General features: G+C 43.2%; 1 protein-coding gene across 1 annotated transcript in view; it reads right to left on the reverse strand.

Moving 5' to 3' along the window:
• LOC147729176 (sodium-coupled monocarboxylate transporter 2-like) overlaps nucleotides 1–27,856 on the reverse strand; it is a 514,719-nt gene that overhangs the window by 451,655 nt on the left and 35,208 nt on the right. Inside the window, exon 2 of the mRNA XM_086959489.1 lies at nucleotides 17,221–17,286. Within this exon, the coding sequence (XP_086815615.1) occupies nucleotides 17,221–17,286 (66 nt within the window). The remainder of the gene's footprint in view (nucleotides 1–17,220; nucleotides 17,287–27,856) is intronic.

Consider the following 27,856-nt stretch of genomic DNA (forward strand, 5'->3'; position numbering starts at 1 on the left):
GGCTTCCGAGCCACACACAGCACTGAGACCGCCCTCATCGCAGCCACAGACGACATCCAAACAGTACTCGACAACGGGGAAACAGCGGCCCTCATCCTCCTGGACCTCTCCGCAGCGTTTGACACGGTATGTCACAGCACCCTTATACAACGCCTCAGCAACGCGGGGATACAAGGAAAAGCATTGGACTGGATCATCTCGTTCCTCGCCGGAAGAACTCAGAGAGTCCGCCTCCCCCCTTTCAAATCAGAGGCCACCAAAGTCATCTGCAGCGTACCACAAGGATCATCGCTCAGCCCCACTCTATTCAACGTCTACATGAGTCCCCTGGCATCCATTGCACGCCAGCACAACCTCAACATCATCTCCTACGCCGACAACACACAGCTGATCCTCTCCCTCACCAAAGACCCAAACACCGCCAAAACCAACCTACACGAAGGGACGAAAAATGTAGCCGAATGAATGAAGAACAGCCGCTTAAAACTGAATTCAGACAAAACGGAAGTCCTCATCCTATGATCATCCCCCTCTGCATGGGGCGACTCATGGTGTCCACCGGCCCTGGGCAGCACACCCAAACCATTGGACCATGCTCGCAACCTGGGATTTATTCTAGACTCCTCCCTCTCGATGACCAAACAAGTTAACGCCATCTCATCATCATGCTTTAACATATTATGCATGCTCAGAAAGATCTTCTGATGGATCCCCACCGAAACAAGAAAGACGGTCACCCAAGCACTGGTCACAAGCTGACTGGACTACGGAAACACCCTCTACACCGGAACCACAGCCAAATTACAGAAAAAGCTCCAACGCATTCAGAACCCCTCCGCCAGACTCATCCTAGACATACCCCGCCACAATCACATTTCCGGTCACTTGAGAGACATTCACTGGCTTCCCGTCAACAAGAGAATAACGTTCCGTCTCCTCACCCACACACACAAAGCCCTCTACGACCTAGGACCCAAATACCTCAACACGCGCCTGACCTTTTACACCCCCACCCGCCAACTACGATCGTCCAATCAAGCCCTCGCCACGATTCCACGCATCCGAAGAGCCACCATGGGAGGAAGATCTTTCTCCCACTTAGCGGCCAAAACCTGGAATTCTCTCCCCACCCACCTCCGCCTTACACAGAACCACCTCTCCTTCAGAAAACAACTCAAAACCTGGCTATTTGATAAGTAGAGAACCCCTCTCCCTCAAGCGCCTTGAGACCCTATGGGTGAGTAGTGCGCTATACAAATTTTGACTTGACTTAACTTGATCTTGTTCAGGAGTATATTCATCTTCTCATCCAGTGCAACCCGCACCGTAACAAGGAAAAAACTTCCTGTGGTTTGTTCACTGGTCCCCAGCCACCTTTCCTCTCAAGCAGCCATCTGGCTTGGCTGCTGAGCACCCTTCTACCTCAGCTTCCTGCTCTGAAACTTCACCAGCAGCACCAGCTAGCTCCCCCTGCAGCCCTCACTGTCTCCAGTGGGACAGCTCTGCCTTGTCAGACAGGGTACTGCCATAAAGACTCCTGCGGTTGTTTGGCTTCTGCACCCCTATGGTGCTCCTGAAGAGGGTACCCTTATGTACCATTCAGCCTCAATATCATCCTGTAACTCCGCCTGCAACACAAATTAACAAGTTAACATGTTCCTACCCTAGCTTTGCACCCCAGCCAACATGCCGGGCATGCAGTAGGAAGGGAGACGGAATGACCAGAAGGCACAAAATTAATGCCACATGGGTGGGGTCAGGTATACGTACCTTGCCCCCACCCTTTGATGTGCCGGACATTACACATGGCCCCCGCTGGACTTAGAGGACTCCTGGAGGGTCCCAACCACTAGACATGTTGTGATGCTTAATGTGGCACTAGGGTGGCAGCCCTGCAGCCTCAATCACACGAGATCTCAGCTATGCTGTAACAGTCGATGAGCAGTTTCAAAAGTAGCATTATAAATTTCTGTATTTTCATGTGGCTGTATGGAAAAATGTTACTGGGCTTTCCTCCCGGACAGAGCCTCACTTGGTGTCAGCAATCATGCAGCCTGGCATTGTGACACGCCCTCACCCCCTTCTCCCCACTTGCTATCAGACCACTAGCTGGGGCTGCAAATGGCGATTTACTGAAAAAACATGCCAACATTTTGTTTTTTTTCTAAAATGGAAGAAGGTCTCAGCAAGAAAATGTTGCATTTTTATCCGTTGTTTTAGCATTTTTGTGTGTAATGATCAATATTTCCATGTTTTTTAGTTTCTACTAGCTTGCTGTTTATGGGGAAATGGAGGTAAACCCGCACTCAAAATCATAAAACTGTACACTTCTAAAAATTTGTCACAGTTATGCTGTAGGTTTTTCCAAAGAAATTGATCAATAAATAGTGAATGTAAATGGGAAAATGGATACGTTTGCGCAAGGCTTACATTTGCAATTTTTTGCATTGAAAGTTTTTCTGCAAAAGTAATATAGAATCAAGTTTCCCACATTCTTCTCTTCATACACTCCTGAGAATGTAGAAGTCATCTGACTGGACACAGAAAAGACTGAAATAATTTTAGTATTACATCCAGTAACAGACACAGAGGCAGCTGCGCTACGATCTGGAAACAGCTGCACTGGTGTTTATCAAAGCCATAGAAATGGGAGTGGGTACCCCATAGTTCCCTGGAGAACGATTAGCATACCCCACACTGATTCTTTAATCATGACATCTCTACATGTAAGAATTTGGCAGAAGCTACAGACCGTATTGGCTGTATCCACCTTTTGTGACTATTTTCCATCATTAATATGTAGCTGTCTGTGACTACCAAGTGTGCATTTAATTGACAAGTAAACACACTGGCTGGATAATGACGTATTAATTGTGGTTTCCTGCTTAACAGAGTTCTGTTTCTGCAGCACACCTCACTACCCTGAGTAAGTCTTGCCTGGCTACTTTCAGGACCACTTTCTACCTGGTAATCAGTTCTGGGTCCAAAAGTAGCCTGAGACCCTTAGGCACAATTTAAGCCTACTAGTGTATAATTTCACGCCTGCACATTGGTTTGTCCCAAAAAACGCACTGCTGAGAACCAACAACTGAATTTTCATGTACAATATATATTTATTGCATACGAGCCATGAACCACTAGGTTATAATTACGATAACAAATTCATGTGCTTCTCTGCCGCGCCGGACCTCTTCATGGAGTCTTACAGCATTTCCACGGCATTCGCAATCTACTGTGGCGCCCGCCATTTTCTTGGAGCGCATCTCTCCTCACGAGTCTGTGTACAACCTTAAGAATGTATCGATGTGGAACGACGCCTCCCCTGTGGCCATGGTAACTCTTTATTTTTGTCAATAGAGCCTGCCACACAACTGGGGATATTTCAGTTCTTTTGCAGTTTTCCTCAACATTTTGGTGTTTTGCCTTGTCTGCGCCCTCTTGGTGTGTCACAGATGAATGGCATCTCCTGCAACCTGATTGTTTGCTGCCCAGTGCCAATGCCATTTTCTATGAATCTTGTGATCGGCATGATTCCGAGCTTGAGCACCATCGAGTGAGTCGCCTGTTTTCATACCCCGCATAGCGCTTCATCAATTGTTGGCGCCAATGCATCTGTGGCCCTGCTGCGTCCGCCGGTTTGTCTAAGCGTGTTTCTCCTCACCCCACTACCCTGAGTAAGTCTTACCTGGCCACTTTCAGGATCACGTGCTACTTGGTGATCAGTTCTGGGCCCAATAGTAGCGTGATACCCTTCTGCATAATTTAAGCCTACTAGTGTATAATTCCACGCCTGCACATTGGTTTGTTCAAAAAACGCATCCCTGAGAACTGTCATGTACAATATATATTTATTTCATACGCGCCATGAACCACTTGGTTATAATTACGATAAAAAATTCATAGGCATAAAGAAATACAGTGCTGGAGCGTGGCTACGGCACCAAGCAAGATGGCGGCTTGAAGGTGCTTCTCTGCAGCGCTGGACCTCTTTGTGGAGTCTTGCCACGTTTCCTGGGCTGCATTCGCAGTCTACTTGCATCGGAACATGACCCCCATCGGGTGAGCAGCTTCCTGTGGCACCTGCCATTTTATTGGAGCGCGTCTCTGCTCACGAGTCTGTGTACAACCTCAAGAATATATCGTTGTGGAACGACGCCTCCCCTGTGGCCATGGTAACTCTTTCTTTTTGTCAATAGCGCCTGCCACACAACTGGGGTTATTTCAGTTCTTTTGCAGTTTTCCTCAACATTTTAGTGTTTTGCCTTGCCTGTGCCCTCTTGGTGTGTCACAGATGAATGGCATCTCCTGCAACCTGATTGTTTGCTGCCCTGTGCCAATGCGATTTTCTATGAATCTTGTGATCGGCATGATTCCGAGCTTGAGCACCATCGAGTGAGCTGCCTGTTTTCATTTGCCGCATAGCACTTCATCAATTGTTGGCGCCAACGCATCTGTGGCCCTGCTGCATCCGTCATTTTGTCTAAGCCTGTTTCTCCTCACTGAGCTGGCCGTTCCTTCAAGCGCTTCATTTTGGATCTATGGCTCCCTGGTGGCATTCATCTGCGGCTTACCCCAAGGATCCTCGCTGAGCCCAACCCTCTTCAATGTCTACATGAGCCCCCTCGCGGCCATCGCACGCCAACACAACCTGATCATCATCTCCTACGCCGACGATACCCAGCTGATCCTCTCCCTTACAAACGACCCCGCCACCGCCAGAGCCAACCTTCACGAAGGAATGAAAGAAGTAGCCGAGTGGATGTCGACCAGCCGCCTGAAGCTGAACTCGGACAAGACGGAAGTCCTCATCCTGGGATCCTCGCCCTCCGCCTGGGACGACTCCTGGTGGCCCCCCGCCCTGGGAACTGCACCCAAACCGACAGACCACGCACGCAACCTGGGCTTCATCCTGGACTCCTCCCTCTCCATGACCAAGCAAGTCAACGCAGTCTCCTCGTCGTGCTTCAACATCCTGCGCATGCTACGGAAAATCTTCCGGTGGATCCCCACCGAGACCAGGAAGACTGTCACCCAGGCACTCGTCACCAGCCGACTGGACTACGGCAACGCCCTCTACGCCGGAACCACCACCAAGCTCCAGAAGAGACTCCAACGGATCCAGAACGCCTCAGCCAGACTCATCCTCGACATCCCACGACACAGCCATATCTCCGGACACCTAAGAGACCTGCACTGGCTCCCGGTCAACAAGAGAATCACCTTCCGTCTCCTCACCCACGCACACAAAGCCCTACACGATCAAGGCCCGAGCTACCTCAACAACTGCATCAACTTCTACGCTCCCAAACGACACCTCCGATCAGCCAGTCACGCCCTCGCCGCCGTCCCCCGCATCCGAAGAACGACAACAGGAGGAAGGTCCTTCTCCTACCTGGCCGCCAAGACCTGGAACTCCCTCCCGACCGACCTGCGCCGGACCCAAGACCACCTCGCCTTCAGGAAGAAGCTCAAGACCTGGCTGTTCGGGCAGTAGCAGCACCCAACCCCCCCCTAGCGCCTTGAGACCCTCCGGGTAAGTAGAGCGCTCTATAAATGTCTATGATTGATTGATTGATTGGCACTTGTGACTATTGTTTTTTCACTCAAAACACCTATCACATATTTGAGGATATTTTAATGCTCCTGCTTCATTCTTCACTTTTTTGGTGCTTTGCCATGCCTGTTTCTTTATATTATGTCATAGATGTATGGTTTTTCCTGTAGCCTATTTGTTTACTGATTAATGCCATTCTCTGTGGCTTAATGTGCTGGGTACATGCATATTTTAATGTCTGTTTGGATCATTGAATGCTGTTTTTTTTTGTTTGTTTTTTCAAAAGCAAATACTTTTCCAGCTGGCAATCTTTTGCTCCTATTTTTGTATGCTTCTATTTATGGCGCATTCGAATACCACATAGATTTTCCTGAATAGTTTATTTCATTTGTGGTATTTGTTATGATTTCTTCAATTTACTTGAATTTGCCATCAGCTCTCCTGTTTACACCTCAATAGATAGTAGTTCTCTCTATGGGCAAATTGCGCAAACCAAAATTTGTCTTTGTACCTTCCAAAAGTGTTCAGGTTCCGACTTCTTCAGTTCCCCATATCTCTACAACTGCGGTTCAAATGGGTGGAGCTACGCCCAATCGTTCTTCCTCAACGCAATCCATACCAGCCAAGTCTTCTCCTCCTATTACTTCGACCAAACACTTGAAACATGATCCTCCATCTCCAAACAAATCGCCCTCTCCTATCTCTATGGAATGAATTTTGGAGGAGGTTAGCGCTCTGCGCCCATTTGTTGAGGAAACTAACAATGAAATGCAGATTCTGAAGGAAAAATAGTCATATATGGACAATAGAATTACATCTGTGGAACAACAGGTCTCAGAGATACAAACTAATACTCAACGCATCTCTTCTCTGGAGTAGTTGGTCCTTGCCCTCCAGCAACATACTGAAGATTTGGAAAATAGGAATAGGAGGAATAATCTCCGTAATTACGGTTTACCAGAACCCTTAGAAGGTGATGATCCTGTGACATTTTTCACCTCTTTTCTTCCGAAATTACTAGACATTCCACCCACTACTTCTCTCACCATCCAAAAAGCTCATAGACTTGGTCCACGTTCATCTACTTCAACAAAACCATTCTTTTCTTGAAATTCACGGATCTTCTCTCAGTTCTTTCTGCAGCTAGATCCAAACGTCAATTTTCTTGGTTGGGCCAGAGAGTGTTCCTCTCTCAAGATGTTTCTAATGCCAATGCATCAACAAGAAAGGAGTTTCTGAATCTTCGTGCACCCATACATTCTCCTGGAGCTAGATACGGCTTGTTTCACTCATGCATTTTCAAGGTCACTCATCAAAATTGAACATGGACTTTTCAAGACCCTGGAGAACTTAAGAACGTTATTCATATTCAATCCAATAGTGGCATGGATACTTCTTCTTCTCCTAGTGGTTGACTGACTTAACATTTACATTTGTTGTTTAGCCTCTTACAGCACTTCTGTGCTGTAAGAGGCTAAAGAAGTGTGGCTCACTGGTTAGAGGAGGTAGACCCTGATGCAATGGTCAGACCCAGGACCAGGGTTCAATTCCAGACGCAGCAGGGTTTTGAGCTCAAAATGTCCACGGACTCGATAATCCTCGCATCGGTGCCTACTTGAATCATGGGTTCACACTCTGCAACTCTGGGCAATTGCTTGTTTAATCTCCACTATGGCCCCACCGCGATGGGATGCCTGGTCTTCACCTTGGGTATGCCCAGTATCTGCTTATCTCGCAGGGAAAGCCAGGATGGGTTCCCAAAGCAAGCGCTAAGAGACCTGTCGGTGATTTGGCACTATATAAATCGAAATTAACATAACATAACTTCTGGAGCGGCCCTGATGGTGTTTCTACATTCAAATTTACCTTTAGATATTTTTGAATATGTTATTATGTAGTTTTGTTAGTTATATACATTATAATATACATTCCTAATGTTGTTCCCCTATTGTCATTTGTTTTCTCTTTTTTATATCCTTACACAGGTTCCCTCAGTCCATGTGGCTCCTTCCCTTCGATTCTTATGTCCTGGTTCAGTTTGGATTCCCACTCTACCAGAGGTCCGTCTTGTTGAGTGTAGCCATTGCCCCATCTCCCTCTTGTATGTCTTCCTCAGGTATGTTACTCTCAGTCGTCCTTTTGGATATGTACTGTCTCTTCTGCTATTTCATCTTTCCCACTTATGCAGGATCCCTTTTCTTTCCCTTCTTTCACCCCTGCCCTCTTTTTAATGTTTTCTGTTTATTCCTTTCTTACTACTCATTCCTCTTCTTTTCGGCTGTATGTTGCATGTATACTTTTTTGCACCTTTTATTCATATTGTTTTTCTTCTATTTGTACATTTAGAGTTGTTTCCTGGAATGTAAAAGGTTTTATTAATCCCATTAAACGGCAGAGAGTTCTTTCCCTTTTAGCTTATTATAACCCTGAGATAGTCGTTTTGCAAGAAACCCAGCATGCTGAAATTGAATCCCTTAAATTAAAAAGAAGTTGGGTTGGTATAGTTTTATTTTCCCCTTCCAACAACAAAAAGAACTGAGTTGCCATTTTATGTCATAAAAAATGTAAATGTAAATTTTTGTCACAGTAAAATGATACTGAAGGTAGATGGATCTTAACTCAATTGCTTATTGATTCTACTCCCTTAACTGTTTTTAATGTTTATGGTCCTACTCAACCTGACTGCTCCTTTTGGCCTCTAATTACAAACAAATGAATCCAACATAAAGATGAATTATTTATCTTAAGAGGAGATTGTAACCAGATTGTTGAACCATTCCTTGAACGTAAACTGTACGCTTCATTCCTCGCAAAACACATAAACAATTTCTCGACACCATTTTACAATCACTTTTTACTGACTCTTGGAGACTCTTACACCCTGACACTTTGGATTATTCTTTTTTCTCTCCTTCTCATGCATCTAACTCTCGACTTGACTACATTTTTCTTTCTCAGCCTTTATCTCAAAACGTATTATCTTCTTCTATTGAACCGTTAGTTATATCGGACCATGCACCCATTGTAACGGGTATTGATATACTTCTGCCGCATCCCAAGCCATCTTGATGGCGTTTTAACAGCACACTTCTCACTGATCCTAATTTCTCTTCCTCTTTTTGCTCCTTTGCTAATGACTTCATTCTATTGAATTCTGATCCTAGTACCCCTCCACATATCCTCTGGGACTCCTTTAAAGCCACTGCTAGGGGATTCATTGTTGATTTTGTTTCTAAGAAAAAGAAGCAATATCTTCAGAAACGTAAAACCTCCCAGCACACATAAAATCCTTGGAACATAAATGTTATACTTCTTCAAATAAATGTATACCACCAGATCTTTTGCAAGCAAAACTAGACTTTATTAAGTTTACCACTCCCAATGCATCTTCAATTCTCCTTCGTAGTAGTGCTCGTTATTATGGTGGTCGTAATAAATCAGGAAAACATTTAGCGAACTATCTTAAATCTCGTAAAGAACATACTCTTATAGAATGTATTTATTCTTCTGATAAAACTCTCCCACATAAAGAAAAATAAATACTTGACCAATTTCAATTATTTTATCAACACCTCTATACTCCAGAATCTCCTCCTACTCCTTCTCTTATTCAGAATTATTTAGAGAAACTTCCTAAACCTTCTAATTCTCACCTCAATTTTCCAGATCTTGAACTTGACCTCTCACTACACGAACTTTCCACTGCTTTAACATCCCTTACTAAAGGCAAAACACCCGGTCCTGATGGTTTTCCTGTTGTATTTTATTTACATTTCTCTGATCTTTTATTACCCAAACTATTAACGCTTTCCCAATCATTCTAGTCATCGGGTAAGGCAGTTGGCACTTTTCAAGATGCCACCATTTGTCTTATTCCGAAGGATGGTCGCGACCCCAAATTTTGTAAAAATTATCGTCTAATCTCTTTAGTTAATGTTGATTACAAATTATTTGCTAAATTAATTGCACTAGGTTTAGATCCCTTTATGCCTCATCTCATTGGTAAGGAGCAATGCAGATTTATTAAAGGAAGACTCATCTCTGATAATCCCCGTCATTTTCTTAATGTTTTGAATAAAGCACCATCTCTTTCAATTCCTCTTGCCGCTATTTCTGTTGACGCAGAAAAGACTTTTGACAGAGTCGACTAGTCCTTTTTGTTTGCTTCATTACATTGGCATGGCTTTGGTCCCAAATTCATATCCTTCATATCTTTGCTATACTCTGCGCCCAAAGCCTCAGTACTCGTAAACGGTCAGCTTTCCTCTTCTTTTTACCTTCGGCGGTGGGTTCGTCAGGATTGTCCTTTATCCCCTCCTCTTTTTGCCCTAGCTCTTGAACCATTTCTGTCCTCCATCTCTAACAATGATTCCATTTCCGGCTTTCCGTATGGTGATAATCAATTGAAACTCTCTGCATATGCAGATGATATTCTTTTGTTTATTTCAAATCCAGAAGTGTCTGTTTCCCTTTACTATCTGAATTTGACTCATTCTCTTTAGTTTCAGGATATAAGATTAACTGAGACAAAACTGAAATTCTTCCTTTAACCAAGACGTGTCTACCTCATCTTTTTTCCTCGACTGGCTTCACCTGGAATAGCTCAAAGATTAAATATCTTGGCATTTGGTTCTCCGGCTCCATTTCTTCTTCATTAAATTAAATATGTCTCTGGTTTTGTCCCGAATTGATCAATTGTTCTCCTCCTGGAATCCTCTTTTTCTTTCCTGGTGGGGTTGATTGGATTCAATTAAAATGATGATTGCCTCTATTTTAATTCATGTCCTTTCCATGTTACCTGTTCATGTTCCTGCCCTCTATTTCAAATGTATAGATTCCTCCATCTCGAAATTCCTTTGGAAGAACAAAAAACCTAGAATCTCTCTTGTAATCCTACGCAAACCTAAACCTAATGGAGGAGTTATTTTCCAGATTTCCGTCTTTACCATAAATCCTTTTCTTTACGTTAAGCATCACGTTGGCTTTCATCAGAGCCTTCCCCCTTTTCTCCTCTCTGGCTCCTTATTGAACAATCTTTATTATTACCCTTTTCTTTTGATGAAATGATACCCTTCTCTACCAAATCTCTTTATACTTCATTCCCTTTATTTAAATATACTTCCTCTCTTTTAAAACCTTTGGTTCTCTTGACTATCATCACGCGTGAAGCATTTTTAAACACCCCCATTTGGTATAATTCACTTATCCTTTGAAATAATGGGCCCTTCTTCTAGACTTCTTTGAGGTTAAAAGGTATCATATGGGTTAACCATCTTTTTGATGGTTTTATTACCTTGCTCTTTTCCCCAATTTCAACTTTTGTTCCACTGTCCGGGTTCTTTTTTACAGAAATCTACTACTCTTATGGCAATCATTCTAGATCGTTATTATTCTCTTCCTTCTTCAACTTCATTTACACCTCAATCTTCTCTTCTTACACTCCTCTCTACTCTTCCTAAAGCATCTCTTATTTATACATTTTTCTCTTCTCCTAACCCAAATCGTGCAAAAACTAAATTGTAGCTTGCTTGGGAAGCGGATTTGAGCTGTACTTGGTCTGTTGCTCTCTGGGATAAGCTCTGTTACAGATCTTTAAAAATCTCTTGTTTTGCCTCTCTTACTCAATCTTTATTCTATCCATACCATCGACTTTACCTTTCTCCTCTTTCTTCGTCCAGTTACCTTCCATCTTCTGATTTTTCATACTGGACTTGTGGTACCTCAAATGCGGATCTTCTGCATCTGCTCTTTTTCTGTCCTGCTGTTTCTGCTTTTTGGGGGAAAGTCTGGCCATATCTTTCTCATATTTTCACGCCTTCTGTTCCACACTCAACTACTCTTCTTTTTCTGGGTGGTCTTTCAGACTCCTTAGATCTTCCTGTGCACTCACATGGTCTTTTCGATCTTATGCTTGCTCTCGCATTCCAACACATATCTTCCAATTGGAAATACCTTACAAATGTTTCTATATAGGGGTTGGTGGAACACTTTATGTCATTTTTACAGGCTGGATGTCGCCTTTACCTCTTCCTGCAAACCAATACGTAACACAGATCTTTACTGGTGACCGCTCACCACATACCTGGATCCTTTGACTCTAAAGAAACTCTACTGATGTTAACTCAGAAAATTTTAAACCTCCTTGAAGGAGTTTTACTCTCTCCTTTTTGCGACTTTGTTATCTTTTACAAGTTTCATATGTTATAGCATTGCTCTATTTACTGTATATTTTATATTGATAATGTGTACCATTTATTTATCTGCCGTAATTATCCCTATTATTAATGTTTTACAATACTATTGTTTCTTACCCTCTACCTTCCTTCCCCCTTTCCCTGTATCTTTAAAATCCCCATAAAATTATTTATTTATTTATACAATTTCTAAAGCGCACTATCACCTGACAGGCATCTTGGCGCTAGTAACTCAAAGACCATGTCAACACAGAAGAGGGCTAAGGCACAGGCCTAGTTCTTAGGGAATAATCAAGTTTTAAGGTTCTTTCTGAATGCAAAAAGATCCTTGTTTTGTCTCAGTTCAGTAGGTAGAGTGTTCCACAGCCTGGCCGCAGCCACCCCAAATGATCTACCACCAGCTTTTTTGAAGCATGGGACTTTTATTAACTTGCCTCCAGAGGAGCGGAGCGTTCTGCCCGGAACGTACCATTCAAATTTTTGCTGGAGAGAGACGGGTCCTTTTCCATGTAGGGCTTTAAATACTAGACACAGGCAGATTCGCTGTAGCCTGTCTAGTAAGAATTTAGGGGATTCAAGGAGCAGGGCATTACAGTATTGTACTCCGTGCGATCAGGGTGCGAGCTTGATGGGGTAAAAGAGGAAAAATCTTCCTCAAAGAGCGAATAATCGCCAGGCAGCAGCTCACCACCTTCCCCACGTGCGCCTCCAGGGAGAGGTTACAATCAAATGTTACCCCCAAGTTCCGAACTGTTTTGACCGGCTGGCCAGGGTTAGGAAACTCTGGGGGCCACAGATTCATGGGCGCCCCTACCATGTTCCTACGCATCTCAAATTCCATCAGCTTAGTTTTAGTTATATTGAACTGTAAAGAATTCTCCTTCAGCCACTGTGACATATCTTCTAAACATCTATGAAACCCCTCTACTGAGATGGACTGCTCTCCTTCCAGGGAGAGAATGAGTTGCGTGTCATAAGCGTAGTTGATGACCTTGATGTTATAATGCTTGATGATCATCAACAGGGGTCTCAAATAGACATTGAAAATAATGGGGTTGATGGCCGAGCCCTGAGGCACCCCATGTGAGACATGAGTAGAGGCACATTGGTAAGGAAGAAGAGACACCGCTTGCTGCCTCCCTGAGAGAAAGGAGTTAAACCATCTAAGGGCCACTCCCGTGACTCCAACCTCACTCAGCCGGAGCAGAAGGATATTGTGATTGACCGTATCGAAGTCGGCAGACAGGTCCAGCAGAATCAGAACTGCTGCCTGACCCCTGTCTGCCCGCCCCCGAAGCTCATCCAATACGGTCACCATTGCCGTCTCAGTACCATGTGCCGGTCGAAACCCGAACTGCTCCTCCTCCAGGTGTTTAGCCTGTTCTAAATGCGCGGACAGTGTGCCACTCACTACCCGTTCCACTATCTTGGCTGGGAGTGGGAGAAGGGATATTGGTCTAAAATTCTTTAGACATTCTGGATCAAGGGAGGATTTTTTTAGCAATGGCGTTACCAGCGCCTGCTTCCATTGGCTTGGGACCACCCCTTCTGCAAGAGACTGATTACAGATCTTACACAATAGTGGGAAGAGTTCTACCCCGAACTCCTTCCAGATTTTACAAGGCAGTGGGTCCATAGGGGAGCCTGACACAATGCTGTTAACTTGTAAAAATCATCAATCTGAAGAAGGGGAAATTCAGAGAGTGTCCCCAAGGCAGCCTCCACTGCACTACCATTCCCTGTCAGCTCACCCTTGTCCTTAATAAAGGACAACTGCTTGGTTCCTACTTTCGACGGCTCTGATGCCTTTCCCAGCTCCTCAATGATAAGGGCAACTTTATTATGAAAAAAGTTGGCAAGATTATCACAGAGCCTCTGAGATGGCAGGAAGTCATTTTTACAACACTCAGGTTTAGTCAGGCTCTTGAGGATTTTAAAAATGCAGCGTGAGCTATTTAAAGCCCTGAGTATCGCTGAGGCGAAGAAGTCAGCCTTCGTTCTCTTACTGATCTTCCTATTTTCCAAAATGTTGCTCTCCAAGCCTTTTTGTCCTCTATTAGATATTTCTGTCTCCAGATTCTCTCGGCCCGATTGCAGTCAAGCTTCAGTTTTTTCAATTCCTCCCCAAACCAGGGGGCAGAAGGCCTTCCCTTACTCTGAAAGGATTTGCGAGGTACCAGTGAGTCCAGGGTCAGAGTGATCTCTTTACAGAAAGTGGAGTAGTTCTCATCGACCTGAGCCTCCGGGGAGAAACAATCTTCCATCGAGAACACTTCACCATGACTTTTCCTCTGTATCAAGGCCCTCCAATACCTCCCCACAAAATTAGTCCTCCGATTGCCTTCCCTTTTATCCCAATTGACCATATTCAAGTAGAATTTAACCAAAAAATGGTCAGTCCAGTCCATCATGAGAACCTCCCCCATGTATAGCTGCTCATCTAAAGCAAAGATGAGGTCCAACATGTGTCCCCCCGAGTGGGTGGCTACCGAGACTTGTTGACGTAGTCCCAGCCCCTCACGTGATTGAGATATATTGGCAAAACCTGTATCAAGGGAGCCATTTGGCCAAAGATTAAAATCACCCAGGATTAAAACTCTCCAGTGTGTGGCCGCCATATTAGTGAAAATTTCCAGGAGAAGTTGCTGCTGCAACACACTAAATAACCCCGGGGGCGATAGCAAATTATCCCTGTCAGGGATTGGCCCAGCTCACTCTTGATAGTAAATGATTTTGCTTCCCATACATCGACATTAGCACTGTTAATATTCCATGTTATATTTAAGCATCTTTACTGTTTTTGCTGATGTTTTTGTTCATCAATGTTTTTTCTCTTCAATAAAGCTTTTCAAACATAAAAAAAGAAATACAGTGCAGTTGTACCCTGGATTGTAAGGTAAGGGATAAGTGTCATTTTTAGTCTCCTGAATTCAGCATACGACTAATGCCATTCCATTGTGAGGGAGTTTGTGAAAATATAGGTTCAATGACTAGTTACTAACAACTAGAATTTAGGAACGTTGATGAAATCTAATGATAATACCAAAAACAGACAATAAAGTGTCAATGTGAACGCCCCATGGTGTTTGTTTGTTCTTCCTGCTGTCTCATACAACAGTCCCACCATGTCGGTATTGTTTTCAACAGAAGTTTGGAAATGTACGATGGGAAGACATTCTCCATGGGCTGCCTATTCTGGAGCTGTGCTGTGTCATTAATGCGCCCAAAGTGTGTTTTACAGTTGGACTGACTTGTGAGTGGAATAATGTTGTGCAATCTTTGGAAAGCAAATATCCTTGGATTCCCTAGGTCTCAGAGCCTGAGTTGTTAAGGTTACCTGGGACCATTCTGGGTAAGAAAAATGTATAGAATCTGTGCTTGTTATACCTTCATGCACTCCTTTGGGTCCAGTGGAATAGCTAGGTGAGTGCGATCAGCCCTCTTTTTGGGGGCAACATCTTCCAGCCACCAAGAACAAGTCATCCATCGGCCAAAACCCCTAGACTCTTAGCTGCACCAGGTGGTAAACTTAGAGGCCGCTGTGGGTGGCAGCAGGTCTAGCTATGCCACAACTTTGGTCTGTAGTTTTCAGTAACACCAGAGCTTTGAGGTTCTACTGCTTTGGCCAGTTGACATACTGGACAAAGCAGTAGCCGTTCGCCAAATGCTGTCAATATTGTCTTCACTTGCCAAAGTTTTAGTCCTTTCCTGCTTTATATATTTGGTCTACAATTGATTAATTATTTAATAATTCATTCATTAATTGGTAGAAGTATGAAAACGTTGCATGGTAGGACGTTTGCAATTGCCAGCAAGTTCCAGTGTTCATTAATTGCTATGTCTAAATAAATAATGAGTTCCCAAAATATTTGCCATTTTCCGGGCATTATAGATAAGGATAGACTTTGAAAAAAACACAATTCACAGGTTCTAAGCTTCTCACAGGTCTCTGAAAGAAAACCGGGTATGGTAGGTTTTCCTAGAAGCTGTGCAAACAAGGCCCAGAACTTTAGGAATAAGGGGCTTATTACACTGTCAGTCAGAGGCCATCTCGGTCTCAGGACCGACCACCAACATTGTATTCGGGCGGTCAGACCGCAAACCAACCATGTCGGTCAGAAAGCTTCTGAGCAGTGGTCGGAGGCTTTCCAACCGACATCACAATTGGCCCCTTAGTGTTGGATCTCAATGATCCGATCTCCAAAACACACATAGGATTAGTTTTTTACTGTTTATCTTCACTGTGGATTGACCGACCGCACACATGTATGTTCATTAGGTCTTGCCTAGGTAGCGTATGCGCTATCTCGTTAAGACATGCAGTATATGCTTTACTAGGTGAGTCCCCGCCACCCTTTTCCTATCTGTTATTGAGTGATTCTACTACTTGCTATTGGCTAAGCGTGCTTTATGTCCCTCCTTTTTTACTTCGAGTTAAGCGCGTTTTAGTTTAGCGTTTCGCAGGAGGCAATGTTTCAGTTTCTGCTAACTTTGTTCCCGGGCATGTATACATGCTTTTTTTTATTTCTTGTAGTCAAGTGCACGATATTGTTTGAGATGAAATGTTACAGCGTCTGCTGAGTGTGATTCCCGGCACGTATATTTTTTATTTACTTCTAGGCAAGCAGGTGATATTAACACACTTCAAATATTTCAGTTGGTGCCCACTGTGTTTCTAGGCACGGAATAATTTTGTGGAGCTTGAGACAAACGCATAATATTGACAACTAGTATTTTGAAGCACAAATTATGTTTGGCAACTTGGATCTAAAATGTTTTGGAAAACACGATGCATAGTTAACAGAGGAGGTGTAGCTTTGCTCACATTATTGGTGAGTTTCTTTCTTTTAATGTTGTGCATTGTAAAAGTAATTGGTGTATTGGGTGGTAAGTTAAGCCTGACGCTTTGTGCCAATCTACCAGAAGGATGACCATAATTTAAGTTCGGGTTTGCTTGTGTTTCACCATGATAGAGATTGTTTTTGCTGCTTGAGTAGGGGTTCTCCCCACCTCAACTGGTAACCCAATTTCTAACACCCACAATTTTAAACATATGCTAGTCTTTTTCCCAGTGCTGACCAAATAAACATACACAATACACCCGCAAACCTAACCTTGCAAATGAGGCAAATCCAATATTCCTACATTTGTCAATCAGAATTTGGAAGTTATTTTTGCGAAATGATGCACACTAAGGTGAACTAAATTGTTTATGGATCTGACTGTGTGTTTGGATGTTGAATTATATTTGTGGTAGCTGTAAAAAAAAATTCCATTTGTTGTCATAGGTACACTATTTAAATTATAGTATTCCTTAAATTATTAATTCTACAACATGTAAAATGTTAAATTATGGCAAGACAATAATATCAACAAAAAAAACATTCCGTTCCTTTATGAATAAATAACTATAGTCATTTTTCTAGGATATTCAAATTCAACAATTCAACAATGTTAGGAAATATCTCTTACCGTCTGAACTAAGTAGATTCCTGTTGCGGCACAGCGCACTACCTTGTTAAACCGCAGCTCAACATACTACAGAAAAAATGACATAAGATATATTGAAAATACTATCCCAAAAAGAGAACAATAGTAGCATTGATGTAGCATTCAGTAAATATAAATATTAAACCAATATACATAATGAACGTTAATGTCCAGATGCATGTTGAACGAGCGAATCATCCGTATTTGTGGTATGATTACACAGGTTACATTGAATGATAAAGGCCTTTTCATGCATAATTGAATTAGAGTTAAACAGGCAAATGCATCAATATTGCATTTTGCGATTCCTTAATTGCGAAAAATAAGAAATTGCAATTAAGGAATTGCAAAATGCATCAAGAAATTGCTAAAAGAAATTGCAATTTCTTAATATTCCTTAATTGCGACTCGCAATTTGAGAGTCACAATTAAGGAATACCTCCCAATTCATTCCTATGGGCCTAGAGGCCCATAGGAGTGAATGGGAAGACATTCTCAATTTGCGATTAGCAATTAGCAAAACGCAAATTGAGAATGCGATTTCAAGGGTGCAGGGGTGTCCACACACATGCCCTTAGGGCATGTGTGTGCACAACATGAGACTTTGAAAAATGCACAAAATTCAACCTCATGGTAATTTCCTCCCCCTAATTGTGAAATCGCAATTTTTAAAAGTTTCATGCATTGCATTTAAGGAATCACAAAATGCGATTCCTTAAATGCAATCGCAATTTGAGAATTCACAAATAATTGCGAATTCTCAAATTACGAGGGCCTTCACCCTTCATGCATACCAAAAGTAGATTTTGCAATCACAAATGGTCGATTTTGCGATTTGCACCGTTTGCGATCGCAAAATCCTTTGATGCATGTGCCTGATAGCTCATTATAAATCAAAGCCATCACATTTGTCATAGGACCCACAGACATCCACGAGCCAGACACACTATTGCAAACAGTTTGTTTAGAAAATCAGTTGCCCCACATTGAATAATGTACCATCTCTGTTTTATTCTACATTTGTTTACTGTTCTCGTGTTATTTTCTCCAAGATAATATGATGGAATATCTCGCCTAGAACATGAATTGAAACTGACTGTTGTGAGATTAAATACACATTGAAATGTAAGCCTTTGAAGTATTTAGCTAATAAAAACAAGAGGTACTCAATTTTCACAATTTTATGTGGAGATTCAGCAGTGATTTTATCTCTTGTTTTTGTGCATGTTACTTAGGTAAATGCTTATTACTAACTGAGCTTATTTGTCTTGTAAGTCAGTTTATCAGAAAAAGCGTTCTTTAATGGAAGAAAGCATTCAGTGCCTCATTTATGAAAAGTGACGCATCACTGAGCAGAAACAGAGATATGCCACTTTTCATAGCGACATACATACAAAACCATGGATGCACTGTATTTACAATTCAGCACTAAATGAGGCAAGGATTTATAGATACATCAGGAATTCTGATGTATCTGGTGCTGAAAAAAAGATGCATTGCTGTGGTGGGTCGCAAACCAGATGCAACTCCAGCAAGATGTCATAACCCATGGACCTGCGTCAGTCCTTTACTTCTGCTTGAAGCAGGCGTGAGGATTTTTACACAGTGAAGTGGTAGAAGTGGTGTAGTAAAAATCTCGTCAATTTCACTGAGCCATTTCTAAGATGCTTTTTTAAGGGGGAACGCCCACTCTGCATACATTATACCTGAAGCAGGTGTGATGTAGTGTAGGCCTTTAGTGATGCATCCTCCTAGATGTGTCACTGTAAATAAGGCGCAGTGTGGCAAATTAATTACACCGCCCCAGCTTCCCAAGAAAATTGGTGCCACAGTGTGGCGAGACCTTCATAAATAAGGGCCTCAGTTTTGTTCATTAACAAAGCTCGGTGCAAGTATTTTTAGCAACATGTCCAACTTTGATGCACGCGGGCTACTGACAATAAAGTCCAGGGTGCTTTCAGAGGAAGACTGGTCCCCTGGGGTCCCCACGGAGAAATCGCTGTTACTCAGTCCCAGCTCCACACTTCAGCCCATGGGTAAGGAGCCACTGCCTATACCCCCCTCCTCCAATCCTCGATACATACTAAGGAACAAAAAGAAAGGTAAAGGGGTTAAAGGAGTGAAAGGAGGTAAGGGAGGAGATCGAAAAGTGATTGTGGGTCCCAGGAGGGGAGAGGAAGCAGAGGAAGCAGGAAGAAGGCAAAACTGAGACGGCAAGTAGAACAAGAAAGGCAAGGTAGAGTAAGCTTGAAATTCAGAAGCAAAAAGCCGCCCAGAAGAGCAAGGTAACCCCCTCCCTTAAAGCATATTTCAAGGTTGGATGGAGGACGAGTTGAATAAAGAAAAAATCACTGAGAGAGTGATACCTCCAAAAGACTCGACCAATGTTATTGACTGGGGAAAAGACATCTCCCCTAATAGATATCAGGTCTTAGCTGTGACTTTAACTGAAGAGAGTTTAAACACCCCGGCAGGTAATGGAGGGGTACAGAGAGGGGTACAGCAGGGAGCACACGGAGGTGAGGTTCTAGACACCCCAAGTCAGGGCCCGGTCACTTCTGACATATCAGGGGTGGCGGGGAGCGAGGAGCTACCGCTGAGTGGTCTGTTGAAAGCCCTGTCTGTCGAGATTTGATCAAGGTTTAAAATCTCGCAAGGAAATCAGATTCAGATTTGACAAGCCTGTGATACCCTGGAGAGAAAGATGGATGACCTTAGTACCAGAAGAGTCCTACTGTAGGGGGAAGTGAAAGGGCTCAGGGAGAAGGTCAGCCTAAACTCAGCGGAGATCACAAAATTAAAATCTTCGGAGTCTGAGTACCTGGACAGAGTAGAGAGGTTGGAAAACTTCCAGAGGAGGAACAATATAAAAATCTTGAAAGTCCCTGAAGGCAGGGAGGGAGAAGGTATCAAGGCCTTTCTAGTACGCTTGATAAAAAGGAGCTGCACCTAGAAGAATCTGAAGAAGAGATAAGTAAGGACATTCAGCATGTACATAGATATCCGTTTAGGCTTAATGCAAACAGGACAAACCCTAGGAAAATACTAGTAAATTTCTTAACTTTTTCATTAAAGGAGAAAATACTATCAAAAGATTTGAAATCTGTGGAAGTGGAGGGAGTTAGATATGAAATTAGGTCAGATGTTTCAGCTGCCACTTCAAACAAACAGTACGAACTTGGAAAAAGAATGGACCAGCTGAGGAGCCTAGGAGCGATAGTACAGTTGAGATTCCCAGCATACTTAAAAGTGATGATGAATGATAAATTGTTTATCTTTCACTCCGGAGAGAAGGTAGATGAGTTTCTAAAAGATTTTCAAGTGAATAAAAAGTAATCTCACTTGTTAATGTACTTTTCAACCTAGCTATTTTGACACTCTGCCACTTTGCTATCCGGCTTAGTCGAAGTTTAAATTAAGAGTAAAGAGAAAAAAATAAAAAATTAAACGTACGAGTAGGATTTCTTTTTAAGGTTTGAGTGAAAAATAAAAAAATAAAAAATAAACTAAAAAAAAAGACACACTAGTACACCCACAGGTATGGTTAACCTTTATTAGATGGTAATGCGCTTTGGGGGGAACTCCATATGGCCTTTTGGCTATGGAGACGTTGGGGGGTTCCCGGTGGGGGGGGGTGCACAGGGTGGGGAGCATCTGGGCAAAAATGTCTATAGAAATAAGGTTTTAGCAGTATGGAATGATGGGTAGTACAAAGAAGGGAGGGGTTATAAACATATTGTATTGGAATCTAAATGGCCTATGGGTCAGAAGTAGGAGGGCGAGAATACTCCAGTACCTGAAGGATTATACAGCCAAGATTATTATAGCTCAGGAAACTCATTTAACTGAGCAGGAAGCTGTGGAGCTCTTTAAGGCTACTAAATGGGTAGCACACTTTGCATGTATAGCGCAAACAGCTGTGACAAAAGGGGTGGTAATACTAGTCAAAGGTGGACTGCAAGTGAGTCTGGACTCCCACACATCTGATAAAGCAGGAAGATGGGTAGTAGCCAAAGTGAAAATCTTGGCTCGACCATTTACGTTAGCGGGTTACTATGGACCAAATCATGATGAAGAGGGCACCCTAAAAGATCTGTTGGCTGAGCTTTTAACTTCGTCGGATCCAATCATCTTGGCTTGTGATTTTAATGTTGTGTTAAACAACACCCTGGATAAATCCATATATAGTCGAGCTCAGACTAACCCTAAAATGCATAATGTAATTAAGCACATGATGGAACAGCTGGGTTTGCTGGACATTTGGAGACTTAAAGCTGGGATACAAAGAGGCTTTACTTTTTTTAATAAGAAGAATAGGCACCAGTTTTGGATTGATTATTTCTTAGTAGATTGTAATTTGAAAGATGAAGTACAGCTGGTAGAGCATAAAGGGGTCCACCTATCAGACCACTCAGCGGTGCTACTCACGTTGAAGGTTAAAAAGGCAGGTACCCAGTCCAGATAGACCCCCGACCGTACAATTTTTTGGGAAGAGGAAGTGGTACAAGTCCCTAAAACAGAAACAAAATAATTCTTTGAGCATTATTGGGGATCCACAGCCCCCGGGGTTGTATGGGATGCTTTTAAAGCTTTTCTTGGAAGAAGACTTGGGACATTAGAAGCTGAGCAAAGGAGAAAGTATCACCAAGAAGTGGCAATACAGGAGGCGAAGATCCGATCTTTGGAAGAAAAATTAATTGACCCAACGATAGATGAAGAGGTGAGGATAGGATGGCACCTAGAAGTGTCACAGTTGAAGGCAATGTTGTCTACCATTTTGCAAGAACGGGTGAGAAAGAGATGGGAGACCAGCCAAATGGCTCATTTTGAATATAGCGAAGGCTGTAGCAAACTTCTGGCTTGTAAGGTAAAGAAGGATAAAGTAAGAAATAGAATTGAGGAAATTATATGTGATCAATCGGGCTGTATGGTGTGCGACAGTTAGGGCATTGAGGAGGTTTTTAAAAGCCATTTTTCCAAAGTCTATCAAGAAGATCTTACGCCATCCAAAGACATCCTCAACAGATGGGGGGACAGAGCAAGGGAAACCCACTGACTAAGGATAAAACAGAACTCTTAAATAGAGAAATAGGTGCCCCAGAAGTGGGTAAAATCTTGGCTCAGTTTAAAAAAGGGAAGGCCCCGGGGCCAGATAGGATTTCTCAAGAGGGTTACAAAGTTTTGGCAGATATTCTAGCTCCCATCATAGTCAATCTTTTTAACGAGCTGTTTGTCAAACACATGGAGATGCCTTCCTCCTGGAAGGAAGCCACAATATCGCTTATATTGAAGTCTGGAAAATGCCCCAAAATGTGTGACTCATATCGCCCTATTTCCTTGCTAAATAGTGACTATAAGATCTACCCTAAGATCATGGCAGATAGATTGAATGGGATGATGGAACACTTAATAAATGAGGACCAAAAAGGTTTTATTCAAGGAAGATTCCTGAAAGATCTGACCTTTTCTTTGATTGGCACAATAGATTTAGCAACCACTTATAAGCTTCCCTTTGCCTTGGGGGCTCTAGATGCCGCCAAGGCTTTTGACCGCATGAACTGGGTCTACCTGAAAGTATTTGCCACTTCCTTGGACTTGGGTACAAATTTCTGCAATGCCCTGGCTGGTCTTTACCATGCCCCTGAAGCCAGGATTCTAGTTAACGGTTCCTTATCTCAACCAGTTTCAATATCCAGAGAAACTAAACAGGGTTGCCCTCTCTCGCCTATGCTCTTTAACCTATACATAGAGCCTCTGGAAATAAAGATCAGAGGGGACCCTGAAATTCTACCCTTTAGCTTCTCGGGCTGGGAAAAAAAGCTGGGGCTCTATGCGGACGATATTGTGATTTTAACCACAAATACCTCATTAACATGGCCTCTGTTGAAGGCCCTAACAACAGACTTTGGGAGGGCATCAGGCTATGAAGTGAATGAAGAAAAGTCTGAAGTAATGTCCTGGAACATCGAAGGGAAATCTGGAGATCAGATATCTGGGAGTTAGGATATTGCATGACATTAGTAAAATAATGAAACTTAACTTTGACATAGTCCGTAAGGAGATTACAAAGCTTTTAAATTCCTGGTCTCATCTTCAATTATCAATTTTCAGAAGAAATAACTTGATCAAAATGGTAATCCTCCCAAAGCTGGCCTTCTTCTTCGATACAATCTCCCTGCCGTTTAATACAGAATGAATCAAAAAGCTTCAAGGAGACTTGGGTTCATTTATATGGGCATGTAAATGGCCGAGAATAGCTTGGAAGAAATTTGCTGAGGAGGATAGTGAAAGGAAGATTGGCCTTGCCGGACCTACTTTTCTACTCATGGGCATTTCTGCAAAAAAATGGAAAGTGTCTCTTCAACTCTCCAATCTCCCTCTATGGTAGGAGGCATGTGGTCCACAGTTGTGAATCTGGAGCTGGGAGGTCAGGAAGTGTTCATCTTCAAATACATCAACTGGTGCAATCACCGACCCATATAGGTGGTCATTTGTTGGATCCTGTTTTGACGAATCTTACCACTAACATTCTTGTGCTCTCACCTAAGCCTATGGCTTGGACTGATCACTGTTTGATAGAAGCCCTTGTCACCATCCCTAATTCCTCCTACAACAATAAGACCCCAGGTCTTCTTAAGCGCCCTTGGAGAAAAACTTGATTTGGAACATTTCCATCAGTTGTTGATGGAACATCATCCTCAACCCCCCTCGGAGGTCTCTCTTGGATACGACAACTTCTGCAAGTGGCTTAATCACTCCCTAGACGTGTTAATACCAGCTAGGTGGAGCAAGACTAGATCTAGCCCTTCCAGCCCATGGTATGATGAATCCCTTAGACTGCTCAAATCTACCTGTAAAAAAGCTGAACGTGCATGGCGTAAAACTTACGACGCGGACCTTAAGTCCGCCTATAGGGCCTGCACGAGAGTCTATCATCGGGCCATCTGCTCTGCCAGAGCAGCCTTTTACTCGCGGGAGATAAAAAGTAGTTCCAATCCCACGAAAGTAATTTTTAAGGTCTGCAAAGACCTTACAAGTAAACAAAATCAATCTGCCACTCTGGCAGCCTCCCTAGAGCACTGTGAGGATCTGGCGTCATTCTTCATTGAAAAGGTCGAGGCCATTTATAGGTCATTCTCCCAGTCTACCATACAGGAGAATAACATAACACCTAAGGCTTCCTTACCACTGCTGACTATTCCCAGCCCTACGCTAGAGGAATTTAAAGCCTTGACATTAAAGGTCAAATCCGGCTCACCTGATGACCCCATGAGACCCATTCAATTCCAGGAAACTGCTGAGTGCTGCTACCCGCTGTGTGCCTAGTGCTTGGAAGCAGGCTACCATCATTCCTATTTTAAAAAAACCGGCCCTCGACCCCACTAAATCGGAACATTATCGGCCGATTTCCCTGCTACCTTGGCTAGCGAAACTAGCAGAATCTCATGCTAACCGCATCCTGTCACTCCATCTGCAGGAAGCGAAAATACTGGATAAATCGCAGAATGGGTTCCGCGCGGGTCACAGTACCGAAACGGCTCTTCTAGCAGTGGTCGAGAATATCAGAAAAATGTTGGACCTAGGTCAAACGGCGGCACTGATCCTATTGGATCTTAGTGCCGCGTTTGACACGGTGTCCCATCAGATCCTCCTTCATCGCCTTGAGGAGGCCGGAGTTGGAGAGAGAGCACTCGAGTGGTTTCGATCTTTTCTTACTGATCGAACTTTTAAAGTATCCACTCCCCCTTTTGTTTCTGCTCCTCGTCCGATCCTGCAGGGTGTCCCACAGGGGTCGGCCCTAAGCCCTACCTTATTTAATTTGTATGTCCAACCGTTGGCTCAGGTCGCCCATAGCTTTGGTCTCTCCATGGTGTCATACGCCGATGACACGCAGCTGGCGGTGGCACTTAATGGAGAGACCAACATGGATGCTGCCTCTTTTCAGACCGCGCTAAAAGCGGTGGCGGGTTGGATGGCGAACAACCGCCTCCAACTGAATGCCTCTAAAACCGAGGTTATTATTTTTGGTAGGGAAAGTGAGCTTTGGGGCGATCAGTGGTGGCCATCTGAATTAGGCCCTGCTCCCACCCCAGTGGCTGAAGTTAGGAACCTTGGGGTGTGGTTGGATGATAAACTTTCATTCACCGCCCACACTAAACGGGTTGCCGGAACCTGTTTTGGTGCCCTGAGGTGTCTGCGACCCATTTTTAAGTTTTTTGATGCTGACACGAGACAGATCATTGTCCAGGCCACAGTCTTGGCTAGATTAGATTACGCCAGCTCTTTATTCTTAGGCGTCAATCAAGCAGAACTAGTGCGCCTCCAGCGGGTGCAAAATGCGGCCGCCAGGATGTTGGTTGGTCTCCCGAAGTTTGTTTCTGTGCGTCGCACTATTCAGGATCTTCACTGGCTGCCTGTGGGGCAAAGAATTAAATTTAAAACTCTTTGCCTAACTTTTAAAATTTTGAAGTTGGCTTCCCCCCCTATTCTGTCCCAATTAATCTGTCATTATGAGCCATCCAGAGCCCTCCGATCCTCAGGGACCAACCTTGCTGTAGTGCCACGTTTTAAAAAAGCAAGGATGGGCGGACGCTCTTTTGCTGTGATGGCAGCAGCTCTCTGGAATTCCCTGCCTGCCTCTCTCCGCTCCATTCCTGATCTGCTCCCGTTCAGAAAAGCCTTGAAGACCTTTTTATTTTCTACTGCTTAGTCTTTTTTAGCCGCTAGCTCCCGTGTTGTGTTTTTTACCTTCTCCCAAGCGCCGGGACGCCTCTTGGCTGCGGCATCCGTGCGCTTTACAAAATAAAATAACATAACATAACATAACATAACAAATATGCAGACCCAAATTTTTTTTTAAAGTCAGGTTGAAGATTTTGAGGGGGGTAGCAGAGACTTGGTATAAAGTGAGGAAAACCTTGAAAATTCCCCATCTGGGATAGCCCCGGCTCCCCTGAGTGGACAAAAGATATTCTTCATAACAACAAAAAAATGACCGGTCTTATGTGTTGCTGTACTAGTAACTGAGAAAAACAGGACTCATGCAAATAATGAAAGAGTTATAACTGGCTGAGATATTCCCATCAGACCACCCTTTGGCAGAGTCTCATTATATGAGGTATTTGTTTAATCCATCAGACCTGCCGCCCAAGCCATCAAATGATGGTGCGGATATGGATGTGGAGTGGAAACTCTAACCAAGTTGTTACTCAGAGGGTAGTGCTCAGGGTGTGTAGTGCAGTGCTGTGGTGAAGACTTAAAATTAGCGACTCAGACAAGAAAAATATTTTAATAGGATGTGTCTGAGTGCCAAGGTTAAAATCACGCCTGGTAGTCTAAATATATATCCATATCCGCACCATCATTTGATGGCTTGGGCGGCAGGTCTGATGGATTAAACAAATACCCCATATGATGAGACTCCGCCAAAGGGTGGTCTGATGGGAATATCTCAGCCAGTTGTAACTCTTTCATTATTTGCATGAGTCCTGTTTTTCTCAGTTACTAGTACAGCAACACATAAGACCGGTCATTTTTGTTGTTGTTATGTATAATGTCTTGTGTAGGGAAATGAAATGACAGGTCGTTAAATATATTCCCTTGACCCTTTTCAAATTTAGTTTTGTGGCAAAAGATATTCTTGCCAAGCCTCTAAAAGAAGGGGGGCTTAATCAATGGGACCTCATAATTAGTGATGGGGAGCTAATATCTTGAGAGAGTTTACAAAAATTTGTCTATCTAGGTTCAAATATGCACAAATGCAAAGTTGGATGTCTGACCCGTCAACAATGATAGGTGTACAAAATGATTTAGAGTTTAAGCTGAAGCAGCAACCTAGTCAAAAGAAAGAATTATCGACCATATACTGGCTACTGGCTATGCTCTTTAAATCTGTTAAACCTGCGCTTCTGAGGAGAAATCATCTCTTTTCCATTCATAGGGCATTTTGGTCACCCTTCAAGTTGTCAAAGTTTGAGAGAAGAGGTGAAGTTCCCTATCCAAAGTGTGGTAACATGAAAGCAGATGACGTCTACATGTTTTTAGAATGTACAGACGTACAAACCTACTGGAGCAATGTAAGTAGGGCACTGTCTCAAATGCTTATGCTGCATGTAAAGGTAAACGTTTTGCTTGTTATTTTCGGTCGGCATAAGCCTGAGGTAAGGCCTACTAAAGGTCAGGCAAGGTTAATTTTCTACATTATATTGCTGGCAAGTAGGGAAATCTGTACGCTATGAGTGCCCCCACTTTCTCCTAGCTTACACGATTTGTTGGTCTCGATAAAAAGCATAGCCACCATAGATAGGAAGAGATCGAGAAATGTTAATTTTTGGCTTCCCTTCTTGGAATGGTGTGACCCTTTAAAGGAAAGTAGCTAGGTTTTTCCAGAGGTCCTATGATTACGCCTTATTAGCCTTACCAGACTTTCAGGTTTGGGGCTTTGCAGTTTGGTTTGCTGGTCGGACGAGAAAGCGGACAAACAGACAAAAGGGTAGATGGAGCGTTGAGTCCATGGGCCACCAGATATTGCAACCTCCCTCTCTACTCATACCCACCCGATTTGTTAAAAGGCATAAGAGAGTAGGGCATTGGGATCCCCGTTATGATGTGCAAGTGG

Source organism: Lissotriton vulgaris, chromosome 2_2 (assembly GCF_964263255.1).
Source record: "Lissotriton vulgaris chromosome 2_2, aLisVul1.2, whole genome shotgun sequence".
In the NCBI taxonomy this organism is placed as follows: domain Eukaryota; kingdom Metazoa; phylum Chordata; class Amphibia; order Caudata; family Salamandridae; genus Lissotriton; species Lissotriton vulgaris.